Genomic DNA, 24331 nt, shown 5'->3' on the forward strand with positions numbered 1-24331 from the left:
AAAGTACAGTGGTTGAAATAGATCACACTAGTCCTATGGGAATGTGAGCAAAAAAAAAAGTCAAAGTAGAACAGCCAAAAAGCAGCAACTGACACACATGCCTAATTCACAGACACAGAACTAAAGACAAATTTATATTCTCATTCAACTGACAAGGTCTTTTTCTTCCAACTCTGCCTCAACTATAGAAAAGAATCATAAAAGAATGTTACTTTGTATTATAAATAATAACTACATCAAAATAAAAATATGACAACACAAAACAATAACATGTAATAACTCAATATAGTCACTGGGTGGGGAACATTATATACAAAATATCCTAAGTTTGGTTTACACCATTTTGTAGGTTGCACTTCTAATACAAGGTATAGACATGCGTAATAAAATTGTAATGAGATTACAGAGTAAAGACAGAGGTCAAAGTGAATATAATGGAAACATATTAATTTTTCGTAGCATTCAATTTACACTGTTGTGTTAGTCACATACTCACAGATGTTTATTTTTCAAAGTTTAAAACAAAGTATCATCAATGCAGTTTTATAAGGTTACTATTTTACACCCTTCTTAAACAGTATGTAGAAACAGTGCATAGATAATAAATACTATTTTTTATAACTTAGTCTAATTGAATTTTTCTATGAACAAATCTATAAATAAATAAGGAAGAAAATTTGTATGTTGCAACTGTTTGGTTTATACCATACTAGTAAAACAATTTGAAAATAATGTAACTTCTGGCTTAAACAACTTATTTATACCATCATGGCTTCAACAATGATTCATATATATATATATATACATACAAATTACTTGAATAATTTTCTTCACATGATAAAAAGAGACTTCACAATATTTATGAAACTTGTATAAAAATCACCACATAGATTAGCCTCATACACATATGTGATAAACTAAAATTGATTCAACACACTACTAAAATCAATAACAAACAAAGGCAGTTGTATTCGATCCAACTGTATATTAGTTGAAAGAATATTTGTCCATAAGACATAATACCCTGCTTACACAATTACATGTTTTTGTGTGCAGGTAATTGCAAAACGAACATGCGTACTAAATTTCAAGTTGATGTGACCACAAACCCACAAACTACCGTAAACCAAAACTTGAACCTATTTTTAACCCAAACTAAATTCCAAACAGATGCACAAACCAGAAAAGGTAATGCTCTTTTATCATCTTAGGCTGGGAATAAAAAACTTCTTTTCAATAAATATATTATCAAATACACTAACTTTCTTATTAAGAATTCTGCATATTCCTTCAAATAAAATTGAAAAAGTTCAATAACCCCTATAACCTTTACATCAGAAAGTAATATCACCTTAAATTTATCCAAGTAATTTTATATAATTTCTTTTGCTGTTTCAACTGAAATATCTACATATGTGTTGTATACTAACAGCATTCTCAAAAATGACTGACACTGACATAGAAATAGCCTATCTATTAGATATTCTTTGGTATATTTCTTATAGGTACCATCCTTGAGACTTTAATATATATTCATTACAAGGGTTTGTTATAGAGTTTGAATACATATTTTCATTATTTCATAAGCATATAGCAGACATCATTTTAGGAAAGTGTTTTTTTTCCGGAAAATCATACAAGTCAACAATTCAATATTCAACTTAAAGGATAACAAACTGACTTACTCTTTTCTTTTTCTAAAGAAAAGTAACATAAAACAAAAATCGCTTAAACAGTCAAAAGATTTAGACAATGTCTTGCTAAAGGTTTTCTGGCATATACTGTAAATCAAGTAATTTTATTTAAGCCATTTATTTTCGTGACAAGACAAATAACGCAAAAAGAAATTGTCGTAAAAAAATCACACTTTTCATTTATGAATACAGTAACAAATTTACAAAAATCACGAAAATAAATCGTGACGTAGTCTAAAAAGGACTACTCACCAAAAAAGGGTAACAGTGAAATAAGTTGGTATACTGTTCTTTCTGCTAAACATAAAAACCTATCAGAAGCGTAGTTATTTCCTTCCACTGAAACTTAACCTAATAATAACAGAATCTTTAACAATCAAAATACATCAACTTTTTTTTATAGGTTATCAGATATGGATACTTGGAAATAAACTATTTTCCCTTTAAGCATTGCATTTGCATGTAAAAGTGAATGTATAACACATTATTAGAGGACTACATATCTAGGTCAAAATATAATGAAATGATTTATACATATCTGCAAAATAATCTGTTAAACAAAATAAGTAAGTTTTTTTAGGAAATATGTAGGAAAAATATAATATGAGGTAAGGCTTTTCACAGATAAAATAAAATACTCAAATAGGTCAATTAAAAATTATCAAAGCACTTTTTGCAATCTTTTAAATAACAACAGCTGCCATCTTTGATTGCAGTAAATTTAATAACTGTTTGCCAAAATAAAACAAAAAAAACATATTTTTTCAAAAATTTGTAAAAGGGGAGATAACCCAGATAATTTCATAGAATACATAGTAAAGGAGTAGGTCCGGTAAGGGCCGATTTTGGCCTCAAATTTCAGGTTCATCTGATGAAAGATTTTGATCAGTTTTTAAACACTTAAGTGTCTACTTCAGTCGATTCAATTAGTTTATGTGACAGATTTGAACTGATTTTATCATTAAAGCAGTCAGATTCAAGCTTAAATATGAAAAATCTATCAAATATGCAATAATATGTCACTTTTCAGATGGTTTTTGTCAAAAATGAAAGTGGCAACATCCCTGTTCACTCTCATCCTTTATATATATTATGTATTATCATCAAATACAACTTACATTTAAATATTAAGAATGAACACAAATGCGGCCACTTCCATTTAAGACGGAAACCGTCTAAAATTTAACTCAAATGCTAAAATTGTGAAGAAAGGGGTCTTACTGGACCTACTCCTTTACATTCTTGCTATGTAGCATAAAAATGTGTAAAATGATCTAACTTATTCTTTGTTTTCTTGTTAAAGCATTCAATATAAAATGTTTTCTTTTATTTCATTTAATGTCAAACTTTTATCATGTTTTTTTTTCTATTTCATATAATTGTGATAATTCCATACATAATCCTGTCAAAATAATAATTCAGCACAGAATATAGGTTGTAAGGGCTATTCCATTAAAATGTATGTGGGAGGGTAGGAAGGGACTTTCAAAATATCCCTACAACCAAGAACCATTTTTTAGATAATTTTGCATAATGGTAATAGACGCATACGGAAAAAAGACCCATGACCCACATTCAATAATTAAACTTCCCTTCCTACCCTCCCACATACATTTTAATGGAATAGCCCTAAACAAGCACAGAGATATACAATAGTAACAATATAATGATAAACTATGTTACAAGTAGAAAAAAATCAATCATTTATAATTTCAATTCCAATACTACATGAGGTCCTTGAATGCTACTGAACACACTATACCACGTAAAGTCCTTGAAAGCTATTGACCCAATACAAATCTTGAAATAAGTTTGCTATGACACTTTACAGTCTTGATTGTCAGTATTATTTGTTTCTTCTGGACTATTCGGACGTCTTAGATTTTTTCGTACCTCAGGGGATCGCTTTAAACTGAGTGTACGTTTTGGTAAAGCACGAGGTGATTCTTCCCGTATCTTCTTTAAAGGACTATTAGTTATCGTACTGAGTGGCTTCTTCTCTACATGGAAATCTATTGAAAAAAAGAATTATGTACAGTTAATGTCCACAAATTACAAACAATCTAAACAATTTTCTGATACACATTATCAAACTGAACTAGCGGTACTGAAAGTAAAGCTGACAAAATGATACACATGCCCCCTACAAAGACCATGATTTGCTATTGAGGAAACCCCAAAACTAATTCAGATAAAAAAAAATATTAAGAAGGTACACAATGGCATTATAAGGTGAAGATTATGAGGAAGCTTCATTAAGGTAAATTGGGTGTCTTCTACCATCTAGAATTGTAAAATAACAGAAAACAAGTGGTCCAGAGCCCTAAAACGTCCAAATTTTGAGAAAGTTAATTTGTAAGATTTCTCAACAAAATGAGGAAAAGCATGTGTTTTATGATATCATTTTGAGGTTTGTTTTCACGAATACAGAATATTTTGTTGATTCAAACAAAAAATTCCAGCATAGCATTATAAGGGGAGATAACTAAGAAAATCTAACTTTTATTAAGGAATATGTAGGTGTACACAACTTTTAACAAAGACAAACAGGTGGTCATTACAAAAATTATATTCAAACTTTCCCAAAACTGTAGTTCTGCAAGACACATTTAGAAAGCAGTATTAATACTGATATATAAAACTAGTTTACACATTATTTATATGCTAAATATACAACAGAGTTTTAGTAAATGTATCTTGTCTGGAATTATTTGAATGAAGAAATACAAACCTGATTTAAGCTTCTTCTGGCTGTTCTCTATATCTTGTGGCAATTTTCGTTTTTCAGATATTTTTGTCAAAGGAGAAACTGTTTTTTGTTGAACTGCAGCAACACTATGTGATCTAGTCATTCTCTGACTAGATTCACCTGCAGGTAAAGAACTAGTTGATTTGGAAATACTCATTCTACGACCAGACTCGGATTGCTCTGAAGACATAGTCACTTCCTGACTAACCGCAGGATGTTTAGGAGTAGGTCTAATTATAGCACAGTCTGTTGAACTAAATATAGTTGGATGATTGTTTTTAGAATTTGATGATGATAAATGTCTTGAATCTATAATTTTAGATTTTCCACTAACTAGAGAGTTTGTCTCTGAGATATCAGTCTTTGTAGTTAAAACAGTAGATTGTGTAGGTTTTTTTGTTTCTTCTGAAGAAGATACTGGCTTGGTATGGTCTCCTGTAAATAAAACATAATTCTGTTTGATACAATTGAGCACTATAGACAGTCAGTATAAAAATAAGAAGATGTGACAATGAGATAACTACCAAACCGACAATTGACAGATGTTAGTAACTATAGGCCACCATACAGTTTTATGTGTTTGTAGTATGATTTACACGTAAATTATAGAACTTTGTTACTTCAAGGAACTGGAAGAAGTAACAATTCATATACCTATCAAATGACGACATTGACTTGAACAAAAATTGACTGTTTGCACACAATTTGAACAGGAAAGCATGTGTTGTTGTGCTTTGCATACCCCACTCATAATTTAAAATATCGTAAAACAGGATATAGGTGTCTGACAGGTCAAAAAGACTAACACACATTGCAACTCATTACTGTTGAGCTGCTTACCAAATTTAAAGTCATTCTATTCAGTAGTTCTTGAGAAAATGTGAAGAAAAATATTTAGTTGATTCAACATAGTGGGAAATTTAAAGTATCTGCAAACAGAAAGAGTGCGTCATACAGCTCTAAAAAGTGCTCATATATTACAACTCATTTGTCAAGCTACTAAATGAATTCTAAGTAATTCTGTTCAGAGGTACATGTTATAAAATTCAAAGTTTCTACAGACAGAAAGTTTGTGTCCTATAGATCTGAAAAGTGTTCCAATATTGCAACTCATCACTGTTAAGTTGCTGGCTAAATAAAAAGTCATTATGTTCAATAGTACCTGAGAAAAGTGTGACGGAAATAATGGTTGGATAAAGGGATGGACGAACAGAAGGACAGCCAGACAAAAAATTAAGACACTGTAAATCAGGTATATCGTGAGGAGTGATGTCTACTCAACCCTTTCAACGGTATAAAGTTGTGACGGGTTCAGTAGATCTCTGTCTCTCGCCTGTGAATGCTTCTGTCATTGTAAAACTGTAAAGTTGACTGCAACAAAACTATGATCATTTGTGTATAGAAAATTATTGTTCATCTGAATTTCATTTCAAGTATGGTAGCCTGATGAATTCATTTTTCCAGATATCAAATTTTTGTGAAATGCATGTTTAGGTTCATTTTATTTGTCATTGATGTTTAAATTTGCCAGTAATTAGGCATTAACTATTTGAATACAAGTACCTTTTAATTTATGAGACAAAGCTTTGACCGTGGCAGACAGACGTTTGTTTTCAGCCTGCAGTGAATTCCTTTTAATAAAGGCCTCTTTACACTCTTCAATAACCTTGTTTTTCTCCTCTGTTAGTTCTGTCACTTTGGCTTCCAATTCTTTTATACTCTGAAATATTAACAATTAATATAAAGAATAAACACAAATGCAAATCAACATTGACATCTAGGTCAACATTCTCATTCAGTGCTCCAAATATCAATAGCCTACTTCAAAGGATAAAAAGTGATTTTTCCAGGGAAACGAAAGGTCAAAATCAATGAATAAAGTATTTTGACCATGAGGTCAAAGGTCAAAGTGACATGACTGTCATAATTATATGCAACACTTTACAATAATGGACTATTGATGAGGTTGATACAATGATTTATCAACCCCGTGTCATATCTCTAGGGTTGATAAATTATTGTATCAATTGAAATCAAAATTCAACAATTGTTTTATTATATGACTTTTTATCCTTCTTCAATTTTCTAGTATTTTTTCAAGATAGTTTTAAAACTGCTACTAAATATATCATCTGCTTTTGCAGTTGCTAATTTTCATAAGTTGAAATATTCAATAAAGCTTACTAAAAAAATACATTGAAAACAAGAAGAAAAAGAAAAAAAAAAAACACAAACACAAACTTACATGACATCATAAACCTATGTCATTGACTTTGCCTTGGAATATCTATATTTAGGTACACTGACGCTGTTACAAATCTTATATCAACCTCGTGATTTTTGCCATGATGAATATAATGTTTTATCAAAGACGATTTCCTAGGCTTTTAGCCAGTAAGAGAACAGAAATTTATAGTCATTTAATAAAACGTCTTATTGTAATACGCCTTTATCCAAACATCATGAGCCAGTGTCAAAAGATAAAAGTTTTGGCCCAGAACATAATGTCTGCCTTGTTAAAAGGAGACACAGCTACCTTAAACCTAAACTTAAACCTGACAGGGGAAGGACCCCTGGACAGATTGTTTCATCGATTGATTGATTGGGATTTAACACCACTTCCAGCGCTATTGTGCTATTTTGTGGAGGTCAGTTTTATTTGCGGAGGAAGTCGGAAAACTAACAATCATAGTCAGTTAAGATTGGAGTCAAGTGCACCTGCATCCTGGACGAAGTGATAAACTGTATAATGGACACACACACACAGAGCAGAACAGAATATTACAGTTGTAGGTGGGTGATTAAAATATTCCATACTAGAAGATGATAGCCAAACAACTTGCATTGAAATGGATTATGTCTATTTCTAACTTTGTCAATAGAGTAAGTAATCACTAATAAAGAAGAAATAAGGTGCACAAATTTTATCAAATGCAACTGGTTTTGTTCCATTTGTCTTAAGGTTTTCAAAGTCCTTTAAATCCAGAGATTGTATAGATATCCAAACATCCCTGTCATTGTATATAAAACAAAGTAAACTTACTGTCTCGTCACTGGATTGAGATTTTCTTTCTAGCTGTTGACGTAGCTTCATATATTTCGACTTCTCTGCTGTTAGTTCTGTTTGAAGCCTTGAACATCTGCTTTCCCATTTGATCAAAACCTTGATAAAATATCATTGTATATTTGTAATTTATATAAGCCAGTAACCACAATGCATCTTTGCATGAATCTGACATTTTCTTTTCACTTGATCTATCATTTTATATGTTTATCATGTTTTCACCGATTTTTCAGATATGGAAATTTCAGGTAAAAAAAATAAGGTATTTTTCTACATTTTTTTGTTAGATTTAAAAACTTTTGTCAGAAGGTTTCATATACCCTATTCTCAGCTACTGATATAAAACTGATATTTATCAATCAGATTTACTGAGGAGCAAAAAAAGGAGCCAACAAGCTCTGTTAAATTTTATAGATAAATTCTAACAACTGTAAAAAATTGAATGTACTGAAAAAAATTAAGCAAATTCTCTACAAAAGAAACATAAAAGATATAGTTAAGACAAATGACAAATGGTTTCTGACCTGTGGATAGATGAATTTTAAAAAGAAAAAAATACCTCAGAAGATTTCTGTATTTCTTCGTCCTGTGCCTTGATTTTTTCTCTATATTCTTTTATTTCTTCTTCTGTTTTTTCCAATGAAGTCTTCAATTCCACCACCTCATTACTTACAACCTGTGTTTCCTCTATCTTACTCAAAGAATTTTTTAATTCAGATATTTCCTCTGAATGTTCCAAACTGAGTTTAGACATTTCCTGAGAATTTGTCTCCTCAAGTTTCTTTATCTCTGTTTTATGTTCCATATTAATTGTTTTGATTTGTGCTTCATAGTTTTGAGACAAATTCTGGATTTCTGTTTCATGGTTTTTAATACAGACTTGCAATTCTTTGCTCTTTTCGTTTATCTCCTTCTCCATAATCTCCGTCTTTTTGTGCATTTCAGCCTGTGTAAAAAATAAGTGCATTTTTTTCAAAGAACACATCATTCAAGTAAATAAAACTGTCAATTCTATTTTTGAATTTAAAACTGAAAAATATATTTTAAGATAAATTTTTGGGTAGTAAACAGGAAGTCTAACTTGGAGCTGTCCAACCTTCTAGCTGAATTCCTGATGACGAACGCGAAATATTAAGAAATATTTTTGGTAAACAGTCAGAGATATAACTCTATAGGGTTATTACAGAAAATAACTTGCGTGTGTTATTACTGATACTTTCATGAGTTGTCTACTCTTTATTCCTTAAATTTTATAAATCTGTAATAACATATGTTTGTTATTTGTAAAATAGATCAAAAATATTTTAATTTATAGTGGGCTCTAGGGAACTCTTGAGACTTTGCGCAGAAACTAAATGCATAGCCTTGATAACTAATTTTTCAATTAAATTAATACATTTTTGATTAACCATTGTAAATCAATGAGACAAGGCTTTTAAGGGATAAATTTAGCTGTAATAACAAGGCTTAGTTATTAAAGGAATGTAACTTATTATATGAGACACTTGGGAATTACTGGGAAGCTTGCGCAGAACCTCATTACATGCTCTGGTCATTATTTCTTACAATGAATTAAAATACATTGTAATTAAGCATGATGTATGCCTCAGCAAATGCTTTGGAGTGATATAGAGAAGCTGTGATAACACCCTTTAGTTATTACAGGCATACTTTTTCTGTAATAACATAGGTGTACTATACAAAATTGGCAAACTATGAACTGTTATATCTTTCAATAGTTAAGTATACATAAAGACAACAGTAATATCAATAGAACTTGTATGCATTTTAACTAAACTAATGATGTATATTGTCCCTTTGAAACATGTAACATACATATGTTATCACAGTTCTTTAATTTTTTAGTCCACAATAACAAATGTATGTTATTTTTCTGTAATAACCCTATAGAGTTATATCCCTGACTGGTAAATCAAATTTATGTCAAAGAAAATTTTCTATTCTTGAAAACCATTCAATACATTGTTTTAAATGTTAAGATGTTGTTTCTGATTAGAAAATGGAGGTCAATTTTGGAATTGACTATTTCTCTTTTTGCATTTAAGGATTTATAGACCACGGTAGATTAAAAATTTGTTTAAAATTGACATTTTTACTTTTTTCTGTTCAGGCATTATACTGCGGAATCATTAAAATTCAAGTGATAATAGTTTTCATTGATTTCATGTTCATAGGTAAACCACAAATTTATGTCTTTGGTAAACAAAGAACTATAGCCTGGTATGCAGACTTTGGCAAAACCATGAAATCAAATATCCACGAAAATACTTTTCCTCAACCTAAGAAAATTGGTATCCACAAAAATAAATGAATAGTAGTCTTTGATTGTTTAAAATTAGCCCTTTACATCTTGAGAATATAACATACTTTTTTCAGTTTATTTACCTTTGTAGAATCTAATAGCTGCTTAGACTGTGTATATCTCTCTTGGTAAGCTTGTGCTTCTGTCAGGTCCAGTCTGAGTGAACACAGCATATCATCTTTACTAGATAATTGTGATTCCAGTGTTATAAGTTGTGTTTTACAGGTATCCAATTCACTAAATTTGTTTTTCAGTTCATTTTCTGCATCTTTCACCTACAGAAACCATAATGAATAAACAGAACGGTTAAGTACATTAGGATATATTTTTTTCTTACTTTAAGTTAATTGTACTTTGTTGAATAAACAACTGCACCATCAGCCAATGACTTACCCGTCCCCTAATTTCCATCATTAATAAATCATATAAATACCCATGATGTTGGCCAGTAAGTCCATTACGTAACGTCAAGTCAAAGAAATGGATAGAATCAGACAGATGACATTACTGGACTGGAATCAATCTCACAATTTTACTGCTAATGATATCCTATATTATTCAATATTCAATTAAAATTAATGAAAATGAGTAGGGTTTCATTACATATTTGTAAAATTTGATATATTTTGAAGAAAAATAATCATGAGCATGACAAATATGTGTATTGTGCAAGTCTTTAATCTAAAGTTAAACCACTTCCTAAGATAGTATTTAACACTCTTTGTGATTTACAGCTTAATTGTATTGACATCTATCAATTGTTGAAGACTATATGTTGACCTCTAGATGTTTTTTTATTGGGTTTCTGTCTCCTTGGCAACTATCCCACATTTCCTTTTCTGGTTCATTCATGCGGATGCTTAATGGTAGTTATATGTGTTAGCTTATATAAATGTCATGGCTTCAGTCATTTATTTTTAACTTGTCTTCCAATATAATCAATTGATTTGTTATATTATCAAGACCTCCATGGTTTATTGTTCATTTCATAAGTAATCTTGAACTCTATACACTTACCTCCAGCAGTAAGGCATCATTAGTCTGCTTAAGGCTTGCTTTTTGATCCTCAAGACTCAAGAACTGTGATAGAAGTTCACCCTTCTCCCTTTCCTTGGTAGCATTTTGTTGTTCCAATTTGATATTCTCACTAGTCAATGATAGCACTTCTTTCTGTAAAGATTTAACTTCCTCAACCATCTGTTCATATTTTGCAATTGATTGTGAGCTGTTTTCAGAATTTTCCTTTAACTCAGAAAGTATTTGATTTTTCTCTGTTTTCAGTTCACTTTCAGATTTTTGTAATACTTCATATTTATCTTTCGTCTCCAAAAATTCAGCGTTCAGTAAATCAATTCTACCATTAAGGGAGATAACTTGATTTTCAAACTTTTGACACTGGTCTTGGGACTCTGTAAGATTCTGCTGCAATCTACTGATCTCAACTTTTGATTCATCCTCCTCCTGTGAAAGAGTCAGTTGTTTGTCTTGCATTTCCATTAGTTCAGCGTTTAAACTTTCTATTCTATTTTCTAGTTCAACTTTGCACGTGTCCCATTCAGATTTCTCGACTTGATATTGAGAGTCTTTATGAGACTCAATTTCTCTCACCTCCTTATTTAACCTCTTAACCTTTGACATTAGGTCATCTCGTTCGGTACTGGTAATCTTCAATTCTGATTCCAAAGAAGACTTCTCTGCCGTAAGAGCTTCATTGTCCATTTCAAGTCCTTCAATTACGTCTTTAAATGTCTCAATATCAGAATCTGCAGCCTTTTTCTCCTTTATTAATCCGTCTATTTGTTCTGTCAGTCTTTCTATTTCACCATCTTTCTGTTCTGTTTGGTTAGTTAACATCTCAATATTTTTTCTCTTTTCTAATAGTTGGTTTTCCTTTTCTACAACAAGTGCTCTCTTAGCTTGAAGGGACTCCTCGTATTTCTTTATAGTGTCATGAAGTTTTTCCAGTGTGTTTTTGAAATCTGTGAGTCCAGCTTTTGTTGTTGTTTCAACTGTTTCAATCAAAACATCTTTCTCTTGCGCAATCGATTCTACATCTGACAAAAGTCTTTCACGTTCATTCATAGCCTCTTTCAGTTTACTGTCCAACATATTTGCTTCTTCAAATAATTTACTTTGTTGATTTTTACTCTCTTCAAATTCTATACTTAAATGCTGAAATTCACTTTGTAGATTGTCTTTGTCAGTTCGTACATTTGACAATTCCATGTTCAAAGCTTCAATTTCCATTCTTAAATTATCCGAATCTGTCGTCAAATATTTCACTTTTTCCAACAACTCAGATTTTTCTACATTCAGAGTTTTATTGTCAGATTTGAGTTCACAAAGTTCTGCCTCTAATCTACCTCCAGCAACATTCTTTTCTTCATCTTTGCTCACTAGCTCATCATGGAGATTTTTCCAATTTTGTGCCTCATTTTCAAAATCCTTCATCATTCTTTCACTGTCCTTTAATTCTATGTCTTTCTCCTTAAGAGAACTTTGAACTTCATTCAGTCTAACATCCAAATCAGACTTAACATTTTCAACTGTCCTTAGCTGATCGGTGAGGTCAAGGTTTTTATTTTCCAGATCTTTAATTTCAACCAACATTTGACTACATTTCTGTTCCAGATCTCTGTGTTTGTCAGTTAGATCAGATTTATCAGTACTAAAATTGTCAATTTCTTGTTGAAGTTGTTTTACTGTTCCTTCCAGCTCTTTCTTCCTTCTTTCTGATTCCTCAACCGATTGCTGAAAAAGTTCCTGCAACCGGTCCCTTTCCTCTTTGGCTATTGTGAGTTGACTTTTTACTTCCTCGTTCATATTAGAAAGGTCATCCATTTGACTTTGAACATCTTGTGAGAATGTTTGTGTTGACATAAGCTGCGATTGAGACTCTGTAATCTGTGTGGCTAAATCATTCTTCTCACTTTCCAGAAGCTCAATGTGATTGCGTAACTGTTGAAATTGATCTTTCTGCACATTCACTTCTGAGATGTTATCTATGAGTTTATTTTCTAGATCTTCCTTCTCCTGTTGAAGACTCAACATTTCTTCTTCCAGTAAAGCTTTGCTCCTTTCACTCATTTCCTTATCGTTTTTTAAACTTTCAACTTGATCGGTAAGGAAACATACCCTTTCCTTCTCTGTATCGAGTTCAGACTCTAATTCAGATAATCTGCTGGACTTGGTTACACTATCTTGGTCATATTCCTGATTTCTCTCCTCCAATTGAAGCCTTAATTGCTCTACTTCTCTCTGAACTTCATTAACTTCTTTCATTTGGTTCTGCTCAAGTACATTCTGAGAAGATCTATTTGATTTCAGATCCTGAATTTCGATCTCCTTCATAGATATTGTTTCATGCAAACTATTTATATCTTTGGTGAGTTCTTCTATTGCTTCATTTTTGTGTTCCAACGAACTATTGGTTGAAATAAGTTCATTTTTCACCAATGACAATTCATCTTTCATTAACTGTAGATTTTCATTGGATACTGCCAACTCCTGTTGTATTGCTGTAATGTTTTCTTCTAAAGATATCTTTTCAGACTCCAGATCTGAACATTTTCTTTCATACTGACCCAGATCATTCTGTAAATTTTTAAGATTTTGTTCAATTCCAAAGCATTCTTGCTTTCTTTCACCTGACTCTGAAGAAAGAAAATCTATTTTCTGTTTTAAATTTTCTGTTTCAGATTGAAGTTCAGTAACATTGTTCTCCAAATCAGTTATTTTAGTCTGAAGAGAAATATTTTCATTCTCTTTTTCCCTAAATTTAGTATCTTCCTCCATCAATTTACTTTTCAAGGTAGATAACTCTTCTTTCAAGTCAGTAATTTCCTGCTCAGATTGAGATTCAAGTTCATCATATGATGTTTTTGTAGACTCCTTCTCCTTTGTAATATAAAGCAGCTGCTGTTTAAGATCATCCCGTTCCACTGTTAATTTATTCATCTCATCATCCATAGATGACATCTTTGTTTCACATGTCACAAGTTTCTCCTGAAGCAACAGAACTTCATTCTGCATTGTTTCTAAGGCAAATGTAGTTTCACTGGCAGTCATTTCTGTACTTGCCTTCTCTGAGGCTACAGATGACAGGTTCTGTTGCAGACTTGAAAGTTTTTCTTCCAATGTCTCATTTGTTCTCTCTAGTCTAGAAATATTTTCAATGAACTGATCTTTTTCAGCGACAAGACAATTAATTTCACTTTGAGAATCTTTAATTATTTTGTCTTTCTCTTCAACAGATAATCTAACTTCTTCAAGGTCTCTTTGTACCTTCTGTAATTCCCTCTGGTTTTTACTTGTCTCTTCCTCAAGCTTTTCCTCCATAGTATTAAGATTCTGTGACATTTGTTCCACCTCAATAACCTTTGTACTACATTCCTCCTCAGTTTTTGTAACAGATACTAGTAATTCTTCTATTTGTGACCGAAGATTACAAATCAGTTGGTCCATACCATTCACCTTTTCTTGATAACTTGCTATTTCTTGATTACATTTCTCTATCTGCTGTTCAAAGTCTAGTTTCATATTCTGATGTTCACCAACTTCATTTCTCAGACCAGCCACCATTTGTGACTCCTCAACACTCTTGACATTAGATATATTTTTCAAGTCATTTAACTCCAATCTGACAGACTCTAACTCCTTTTCTGAATGTGAACATACATCTTCCACCTGAGACAACATTAATCTAAGTTCATCCTTCTCCTCTTCAAATTTGTTCTTTGTTATACTCATCTGATTTTCAAATTCAGTCATCATGCCGTTCTTTTCCTTCTGGTGCATGTCCAGCATCTGTTTCTGTTCGGAGTCATTAATTTCTTTTTGAATGGAGAAGTTATGAATCTCTTTCTGTAATTTTTCAAGTTCGTCCTGCTTTTCCTTCAGATTATTTTCCAACTTGGTAATTTTATCTGCCATACAAGATCTTTTGTATTCTGATTTATTTTTGGTATCATTAAACAGTTTTTCTTTACTGGCAATTTCTGTTGTCATCTCTTCCAGTTTTGTTTCAACTTCAAACAAGTGTTCCTCTTTGTGCTTCAGCTCCCACCTGACTGTATTGAGCTGATCATTTAACTGTTTAGTCTCTTCCTGGAACTTGTGATCTTGGTTTTCCGCATCTGACCTGGCCTTTGTAAGACTTTCTTCCATCTCTGCTAACTGATGTTGTAGTGAGTCTGATTCTGATTGACTACTAGTTATTCCTAGACCAAGTTCTGCCTCCTTTGTTTTGGATATGTTCAATTCTTGTTGCAGTTCCCACTTTTCATTTTCTGTCTTCTTCAGTCTGTTTTGGATGGTCTCCAGTTTGTATGACATTGCTATCTCCAGGTCATCTTTCTCCCTATTCAACTCCTTAATGTGACCTTCTGTTTCTAACATCTCACTTTTAGAATTTTGTAGCTGACCTTGGAGTGAATCGACCTTTAAATTAAGTTCATGAATCATTTCATTGTAAGATTTTTCCTGCATGCCTGACTGTTCATTTTGTCTGGCAATGTCAGTCTCTAAGTCTTCTTTAGATTTTTCAATCATTCCAACTAAATTCTTCAATTTTTCAATTTCAGAAGTTTTCTCTCCCAACAATTCATCCTGCTGACCAAGTTTATTCCTACAGACACTGAGGTCATTTTCAAGTTGATCTTTTAAATTCATCAAATTGTCCTTCTCCTCATTCAATGCTGTGAACTGATTTTGCAGTGATTTTAGTTCACCAGAATTTTCAAGTATTTCCTTGTTTTGAACTTCCGCTTTACATACAAATTGTTCTAGTTGGTATTCTAGATTTGCTACAGTGTTCTTACATGTGTCTATTTCATCTTGTCTTTCTGAGCACAAATTACTAGCACTGTCTAGTTCTGTACTAAGTTTACTCATTTCATCTTTCAGATCAGTTTTCTCCTTCAATAACTGGTCAATTTTTTGTTTTAATTCATTTTCCATGTCGACGCCTTTCGTTTTATGAATGTTCAGAGTTTCACTAAATTCCTCCAGTCTTTCTTTCAAATGAATATTTTCTGATTTAGACTGATTGAGTTCGTGCTTCAGAGACTCATTTTCTGGTGTCAGTTTTTCACATGTTGCTTTACTAACATCAAAGCTTTGTTGCATATTTCGAATTCTGTCATTAAGTTCTTTAATGTGTGTTTGCTTTTCATCCATCTCCAATTCCATCTTTTCCAACTTTCCTTTGAGTGCACTAGATTCAGTAGAATATTCATTTTCTTTGTCGTTACATTTCTGTAAGACTTCTTTCAACTTACTTTCCATCATGTCTGAAGAATCTTGCATTCTTTGACTTAGTTCATTCTTTTCTAACATTTCTTGCGTTAAATTGTCCAAGGACTCTCGAAGCTGAGCACACTTATCAGAAAGATTTTTATAATCTGTATTTCTCTGTTCCAAATCTGTTTTATATTTCTGTACTGTTTTCTCCATATCAACTATGTTTATCTGTAATTTCTGTAGTTCACTAACTTTACGTTCCAGGGTATCCTGTTTGAATTCAAGTTTGATTCTCATGTTTTCAATATCCTTACACGTACTGACAGACAGTGACTCCTTCTCCGATGTTACATTCATCACATTGTTCTCTAAATGTTGTATAGCCTCACGATGTTTGGCCAGGGTGGACTCTAATTCATTCATTGCCTTGTTTTTATCATCAAGTTCTTCCATCAGACTAGAAAATTTATTATTGAGTGACTCAGTTTCTTCTACCCTAATTGACAATTGTGCCCTAGTACTTGTAAGCTGACTTTCTAATTCAGCCATGTGTTTTGACATCTGACTGGTTCTCTCTTCTCCTTCATTCAATTTGTCCTGATGAGATTCTAGTTTTTCCTGCAGCTGCATGCATTTCAATTCCATGTCTTGTAAAACTTGACTTTTTGTTTCAAGGTCGTGTTTCAAATTATTCACGGTTCCATCAAGACCTTGACATTTTGTTGTCAATTCTGATAGTTCCTGCTCTTTCTCTCCATATGAAACATTCTGGGTTTCCATTTGATTTTTTATTGTCTGACATTCTTCCTGGAGACATTTCAGTTTATCTTTCTCTTGCTGGAGACATGACGTCTGTTCTAACATAGCTGTTGTCTGCTGATCAAATTGTTCTGAAATGGTTTGATGTTTCTCTGTAAGATCTTCATGTTCTTGGGTAAGATTATCTATCTTTGACATTGCATTATTCAATTCTTCTTTAGCAGCTTTCAAATCTGTGTCTTTACTTTGTAATGTATCTTTAAGGTTGTTGACAATCTCTTCTAATTTTTCAGCCTTTTCTTGAACTCCATTTATGCCTTCCTCTTGGTCCTCCAAATCCATTTGTAACATGTCAAGTTTTGTTTGCATTTGCTGACACTTCTCATTCAAAGTTTCCTTTTCTTTAATTAATGATGATTTCTCCTCCTGTAATGCTCTGATTAAATCTCCCTGTTTCTCTTTTTCAACCTTCATCTTCTCAACATCTTCCGTTAGTTTTGAATTTTCAGATGAAATGTTTCCCAATGTCAATGCAGTTTCCTCTTGTAACTTGTCAAGATGGTTTTTCATATTGGACAATTCCTGATTTTTCTGGGTAACAGTTTCCTCTGCCTGTTGCATGCGAGACAGGCTATTGCTGTGAACTTGCTGTAAATCAGTCAGTTCGCTCAGAAGATTTCCAGCTTTCTCATTTAACTGTTCATGTTCTGTTCTAAGTTCTGACAAAGTCTTGTCCAAAGCCATGTAGGATTCCTCCTTACATTCCAGTAGATGCTGTAGTTTGTCTTTCTCCTCTGTCAAACATGAGATTTGTTGACAAAGATTTGTTTTATCATTATCGTGCTTCATGTTCAATTCTCCAGATTCCCTACCTAGATCCTCCATTTCAGATGTAAGCTTCAGAAGTTCACTAGTTTTTGAATCTAAAGCATCACTGGCTTGTTGAAGCTGCTCTTGCACTTTGTCACATTCATCGTGTAAAGCTGACACTTTTTCTGTCAGTTCACTACATTGAATTGAGCTACTTTTATTTTCATTTTTAGCCTCCTGCAACTCACTTTCCAATGACGAAATATGCTCCATTTTTATTCTTAGAACGTCATCAAGTTTATTTTTGTTAACATTTTCATCCTGTAATTCCTGTTTTAGTTCTGAGACTTTCTTGTTCAATGATAAATGTCCCTCAGCTGCTTGTCCTTTGATCTCTTCCAACTGTTTACAACTTTCCTGAAGTTCACTTGACATCCTTGTTACCGTTTCATCTGCCTGTTGAAGTTTTGCAGTCAGATCAGACACTGATGTATTTAGTGCCTCATTCTTTTCTTGTAATGCTGAACAATCTTTCATCATCTTTTCAATGTTTGTTTTTCCTTCAATGTCTCTTTTCACCAAGTCTTCAATCTGTTTCTCTTTTGAGCTTACAATTTCTGAAAGCTTGTCCTTATCCTCTAACAATCTATTTAACTGTTCAGAAATTTCACCATTTCGCTCTTCCAGTCCTTTAACAAGGTTCCCACTTTCTTCTTTAATTTGAGACAGTTCATTCATCACCAATTCCATTTCACAATTTTTTGCATCTACAGTTTCAGATGCATTGGAAAGCTTTTCTTTCAAATTTTCCACATGAGATTTCAAACTAACAACTTCCTCACTAAGGCTCTGGAGCTGTTTCCCAAAGCTGGTAGTCTGAGACTGCAATTCAATCGCTTCTTCCTTCAAGGATTTGATTTCATCTTCTTTAATAGCAACAGTATTTTCTGACAATTCTAATTTTTCATTTAGTTCTTTAACATGATTCTCCATTTCTTTAATAATCTCGTCTTTCTTAGAAATTTGACTGTCCACTTCCGTCTGTAATTGCAGAACTTCTTCCTTCTTTATCTCCAGTTGTGAGTTTGATTGAGACAGAGCATCATTTGCTTGTTCTAACTGTGTAGCCTTGGTATGTATTTGCTCCGTAAGGTCCAAGTATGATTCAGTCAATTGAACTGATTTTCGATGAAGTTCATCTTTTTCGCTTCTTAACTCAGAAAGTACTTTGTCTAATTCGTCAATCTGGGTTTGCTTCTGTGTGAGTATATCAGCAATCTTTTCCTTCTCATCAGAAACCTCCTTGGCCTGTGATCTGACTGTTTCTAGCTCAGTAGACATGATCTGCAAATCTTGTGAAGCCTTGTCCTCAACTGAGGCCACCTGTTGCTTTAAATCTGTTAATTCACTGTCCTTCTGTGTCAATGCATTCTTTATCTGATCAATTTGAGCAGTTAAATCACTAACTTTTCCAGTCAGGGAGTCAACACTCTCTTGCAGAATTCCATTTTGTTGACATTTTTCATCATGGTCTTTTTTCATGTCGTTAAACTTTTCACCAAACTCAGACAATTCTTTTTCTTTACAAACTAGTACATCCTGCTTCTTTTCTAAGTCTGTTGTCAGCTGATTCAGTTCAGTTTCCATCTGTTTGACTTTCTCCATGCTCTCGTATGTACAACTATCTGCCTGCATCTGAACAGAAAGAATCTGCATTTCTAGTGAAGTTGTTTCTTTGATTTTCTCTTCTGTTGCTGTGTGTGCCTGTTGAAGTTTATGATGGATGTCTGTGATCTCTGTCTGCAGTTCGTTTTCTCTGTCTTCCTTCTCTTTCTCTAGTTTATCCATATTACCCTGCAGCTCCTCGATGGTCTGGTCTTTACTCTCCATCAGTTTCTTGAAGTCCTGAATCTGACTGGTCATGGTCAGGTGACTAGAATGTAGTTGATCATGTTTTGTCGTAAGACAGTGATAATCCTCAGAACTTTTTGTCAGTTTAGACTGTAGTGTATTCAACTCTTCCTGGCATTGGTTTAACTGATGATTAACATTTTGTAATTCTTTATCCTTTTTATCGATTGTAGCTTTGTTATCACTGATCTGGTTCTTTAATCCTTGATACTCGTTCTGCATTTGTTTATACTCCTTTTCCATTGATAACATTTTCTCTGTAGCAGTCTTTGCCTCATTTTCCCTCTCCTGGAGGTTTCCTTTCAAGCACTGTTCTGTCTGCTGCCAGTTTTTCTTAGCCTCTGTAATCAAATTATGAAAAAAATTTAATACAAAGGAAGAAAATGTAACATTATCTCAATGGTTTAGTATGTCACAGCATTTAAGCAGAACGAGAAATTGTTATGCTAGTATTCATCACAATAGCTATAATTAAAATGCACCAAAAATATTTATTTTGTTGAATTTTATAGTATGAATTCGTCATTCGACTGTGAATGAAATTGAACACTAAAAAATATGCTACAGTTCAATCTCTGAATTGGAAAAAATAGTTACAGACCATTTAGTGTCCTTAAAGGTTCGTTTTTAGTTTTCAATTTTCATTGGGAATTTTTTATTTAAATGGTAAAAATGGACATTTCGTCTACAATAACAAAGAGTCCACAAAAAATTGTCAGAGATAAGTCAATTTAAAATTGGGAATTGCAAAAAAAAAAATAGACTAAGAAATAAACATCAGTTATTTTCATTGCTTTCAGGTGAAAAGATACACACAACTTTGGTTTCCCATTTTTTGGCAAAACGTTTTGTTTAATGTTTTTTCTTAGTCAAAAATGAAAATTCAGAAATGTTCATTTTCAGCTACTGTAATAGATGTTGATGACTCCAGGAATATGAAGTCAAAATCAATACTCATTTCAATCCCTTATGTAAAACTTATGTACAACAGAGAATGTTCTCTTCAATGAAATAAATGGTGGTGCATTTCTTTTATGGTTGAGTATACATGTAGGCTTTCAACCCATGTTTCACCTTTTTCATAATTTTCAGGTTGAGTGGTGTTTAAGTTTTAAACAAAATAATATTTCCCTTTATAGTACCTTGCATCATTCTGTCTTTCTCTGTAATTGAATCTTTTATAGTTTTCTGTTCATCCCTTAATTTTTCTAGCTCTTCTGTTTTTAACTCCAACTTCTTTTGATGATCCGTTTCTGACTTTTTCAGTGCACTGAAAAATATATCATTTTAATTAAAATACGCAATTTTATTGATAGAATAACAAAAATTTTAATCTCAATTTTGTACTATCAACAAAATATTGAAATTAAAATTATGGATCAATCAGTTATTTTCAAAGCTTCTTTTTATTTAATATTTTTAAACGTTAAATAAAAGCAACAACTCAGATGCTGATTCTAACATGCGTTTATTAAAAGCTCAAAGACAGCAACACAACAACACAAGTCAACCAAAAATATCCCCTTGGCGTAAATTTACTGTATAAGGAAAAACAAAGACAAGAACAACATAACCAATAAAATAAACACAGCCGTTAGTTTTCTCGTTTTAATTGTTTTACATTTGTGATTTTGGGGCCTTTTAGAGCTGACTATGCGGTATGGGCTTTGCTCATAGTTGAAGGCTGTACGGTGACCTATAGCTGTTAATTTCTGTGTCATTTGGTCTCTTGTGGAGAGTTGTCTCATTGGCAATCATATATACAACAACAACCAATGAAGATATTATTGACTTTTAGGCATTCCACCAGTACTTACGTGATAGCTTCCTGGGTATGTTGTAATTCTTGTTGAGCCATCTGTGCTCTCTGTTGTAGTTTACTCTGTTCTGCAGCAGTCTGCTCCATCTTTCTCATGTAATCCTGGTGTTCTCTCTGGGTTTTATCTAGTTCTATCTGTAGCTTACCAGTCTGTCAAAAAAAGAAATCAATATCAAATGTTTTGTTTTGGCTTTAGGCAACTGTACCCACAACTTAAAAAAACCTGTGTTTCTCTGGACATCAAATTGATTGTATGGTGAAAATACTATTCTAAAACTTCAGAGTACATCTTCAAGCAATAATGCATTTTAACATCACTGGATAGCAGAAATCATAAATTATACTGTTTAATTTGTTCAACACTTTAATATTTGAAGGACTCTAAAGCTAAAAGAAAAGACCTGCAACTGTCTGAAACTCCAAATCAGAACCCTATATCCTTGTATAAATCCTGACTATGTAAATTGCAAAAAAAAAAAAAAAAATATTAATGACTTGTCAGAATTAAATATATGCATACATCATGTACATGAAAAAAAAAATACTTTAGATGCTCTCTCTTGTTCATGACTAGTTTCTATCAAAATTTTGTAAAATTCCATGAAGGTTTAACAAAGTAGTTAATTTAAATAAAAAATTAACAAGAGACTGAACCTGAATGTTTGCAACACTGACTGAGTCTAGGAATGCTAGATAGCCCATTCACAAAATTGGCATAGGGATTACCTATAATTATGTGATATGCTTTTGTTTTACCTTTTGCAACTCTGTATCTAGCTGTGCTTTTGCATGACTGAGCTGCCCTTCCACTATAGATAATTTATTATCTTTAATCTGAAGTTCTTGTGCTATTTTTTGTCTTTTCTTCTCTACATCTTCACATGACTCAGACATATTCTGGATCTCTCTTTGTAGTGAGGCTCCTAAATTCTTCTCTTCTTCTACTTTCTTCTTCTGGTTAGCCAGTGCCTGTAATAAAAGTAAAGTAATTATCATCGATATAGTACCCTTTATGACATGAATAATAATAACTGTTGATTAATGCTTGCAGTGTCCATTATTCATACATATTCTGGCCAACAAAAAAAAAACAAACCAATTAATTGATTAGGATTTGATTGATTGGTGGTGTTTGCTTATGCCATAATTGATTAGGAAGGAAGAAGGGTACAAAATGGCAGAGATGCCTAGCATGAAAACTTGAACTGCTACTTCTGATCCATATAAATACATATTCACAAAGATTTGTGATTAACAAAATAGAAAAAACTGTGGGTCATAAAAATAAAATATTTTAACAGGTATACTGTAAGCATGTCTTTTGAAGTACACCATTAAGGAAATTTTACTGATGAATTTTTTTAAGAATGATCAACTGTATTCTTTAGTTCATGTCATCTCTCAGTTTTATCTAGGGATGTCAACGAGAACTCAAATACTCGAGTATCGCCCTGTTGGACTGAGTAATGACTATCAAAATGATACTCAACTAAACAGTTTCCTGCTAGGACATTGTCCTCGTTTTCATAAAATTGATTTTCTTGTGAATGCCAAACAGAAAATTAAATAGTTATCACTAATTAATTGTAGTTATAATATGTTTCGTGTATTGTTCCAAATTATTGTTTAAAATGCCACCAAAATTTTCTGCTTAGAAATTATGATGGAGACATGTCTTTTAAAGTGGTGGGCTACACAGAAGCTTTTCTGGGCCGACAATTTCGGCTTACATGCCTTTGGCCCTTCCTGCAATATTGGTAACATTAGAGTGAATATTTTTACAGACTTTCATAGCCAACTATATGGTATGGGTTTTTCTCATTGTTGAAGGCTGTACAGTGGCCTATAATCGCTTACTACCACTTCATTTTTTAACTCTGGTGGCAATCATACCAAAACTTCATATTTCTATATCTGTTAGGCCAGACTTTTTTTTTTAATCTGTTTATCGAGAAAATTTGTAAAAAATTAGGGTCGAGGGGACGAAAAAAAATATAAATAAAAGTGCAAAGTTGGTCCAGTCGACACTAAAAATAAAAATAAAACCATTATAAGTGACCATTTTTTTTTTTTTTTAAAGAATTTATCAAAATACAAGAACAATGAAATGAAAACAGACAAGTATATTATTAACCCTTCTATTAATATGAACATAAAAAATATCTTTTGATTCTGTATGTCATCTAATTATAGATCCATGCATATGCACCAGGCAAATATATCAACCTCCCTGCATATACACTATATATATGTATATTACCAGTCAGGAACCTCTTAGTGTATGTTACATGTTTATACTGTATATACAATTCAATTAAAAAAACTACTCTGTTATCATGTTCATGAAATTAATTATTTTTCATTAAGAAGATATATTCAATTAACTGTTAAGCTTGGAAATAAAATTATGTTATATTAGTGTGATCAGAGACATATATACACATTATATACACATGTGTATATATGTCTCTGGTGTAATAGACGTGGTTGAGCAACATTAACTTATAAATTGAAAAAATGCATTAAAAAGGAAATATAAACATTAATAAAAAATATCTGACCAAAAGTACGTTAATGCGTGTGGAATGCGTAATTTTTCCTTTTGGGATCAATTTTTGTCTGTCAGCAGTGCCATTCATTTGTCTGTAGTCATTATCGCAAGAATCTGGATTTTGGTCATAGTGGGTCTGCTTCCGATGAAATCCCGACTCCGATCCGGAGTTGTTCAAAAATATACCCAATAATTTAAATGTCGGAAAAAACTTTACAAAAATAAACGATGTTTGATACGCTTTTTGGAAAGGAATATGACGTTTTTAATGCTATACATGGATTACAAATTTACTTCAGGCTAATTTCATCAAGTTCAAATGAAGTAATAACTTATTTAGCCGAAAGTTAGAATGATTTGATGTACTCTCTCGTGTAACAAGTACCGGCGAAAGTGGTTTTAAAAAATTGT

At 32.4% G+C, this 24331-nt stretch overlaps 1 protein-coding gene across 1 annotated transcript in view; it reads right to left on the reverse strand.

Moving 5' to 3' along the window:
* Nucleotides 1-200: 200 nt before the first annotated feature.
* LOC127699209 (centromere protein F-like) overlaps nucleotides 201-24331 on the reverse strand; it is a 38771-nt gene continuing 14640 nt past the window's right edge. Inside the window, exons 8-17 of the mRNA XM_052202978.1 lie at nucleotides 22126-22338; nucleotides 21368-21519; nucleotides 20693-20820; nucleotides 10848-19891; nucleotides 9914-10105; nucleotides 8067-8453; nucleotides 7487-7606; nucleotides 6007-6163; nucleotides 4426-4878; nucleotides 201-3706 (exon numbers count right to left, since the gene is read on the reverse strand). Of these exons, the coding sequence (XP_052058938.1) occupies nucleotides 3510-3706; nucleotides 4426-4878; nucleotides 6007-6163; nucleotides 7487-7606; nucleotides 8067-8453; nucleotides 9914-10105; nucleotides 10848-19891; nucleotides 20693-20820; nucleotides 21368-21519; nucleotides 22126-22338 (11043 nt within the window). The 3' untranslated portion in view covers nucleotides 201-3509. The remainder of the gene's footprint in view (nucleotides 3707-4425; nucleotides 4879-6006; nucleotides 6164-7486; nucleotides 7607-8066; nucleotides 8454-9913; nucleotides 10106-10847; nucleotides 19892-20692; nucleotides 20821-21367; nucleotides 21520-22125; nucleotides 22339-24331) is intronic.

Source organism: Mytilus californianus, unplaced genomic scaffold (assembly GCF_021869535.1).
Source record: "Mytilus californianus isolate M0D057914Y unplaced genomic scaffold, xbMytCali1.0.p SCAF_4, whole genome shotgun sequence".
Lineage (NCBI taxonomy): Eukaryota > Metazoa > Mollusca > Bivalvia > Mytilida > Mytilidae > Mytilus > Mytilus californianus.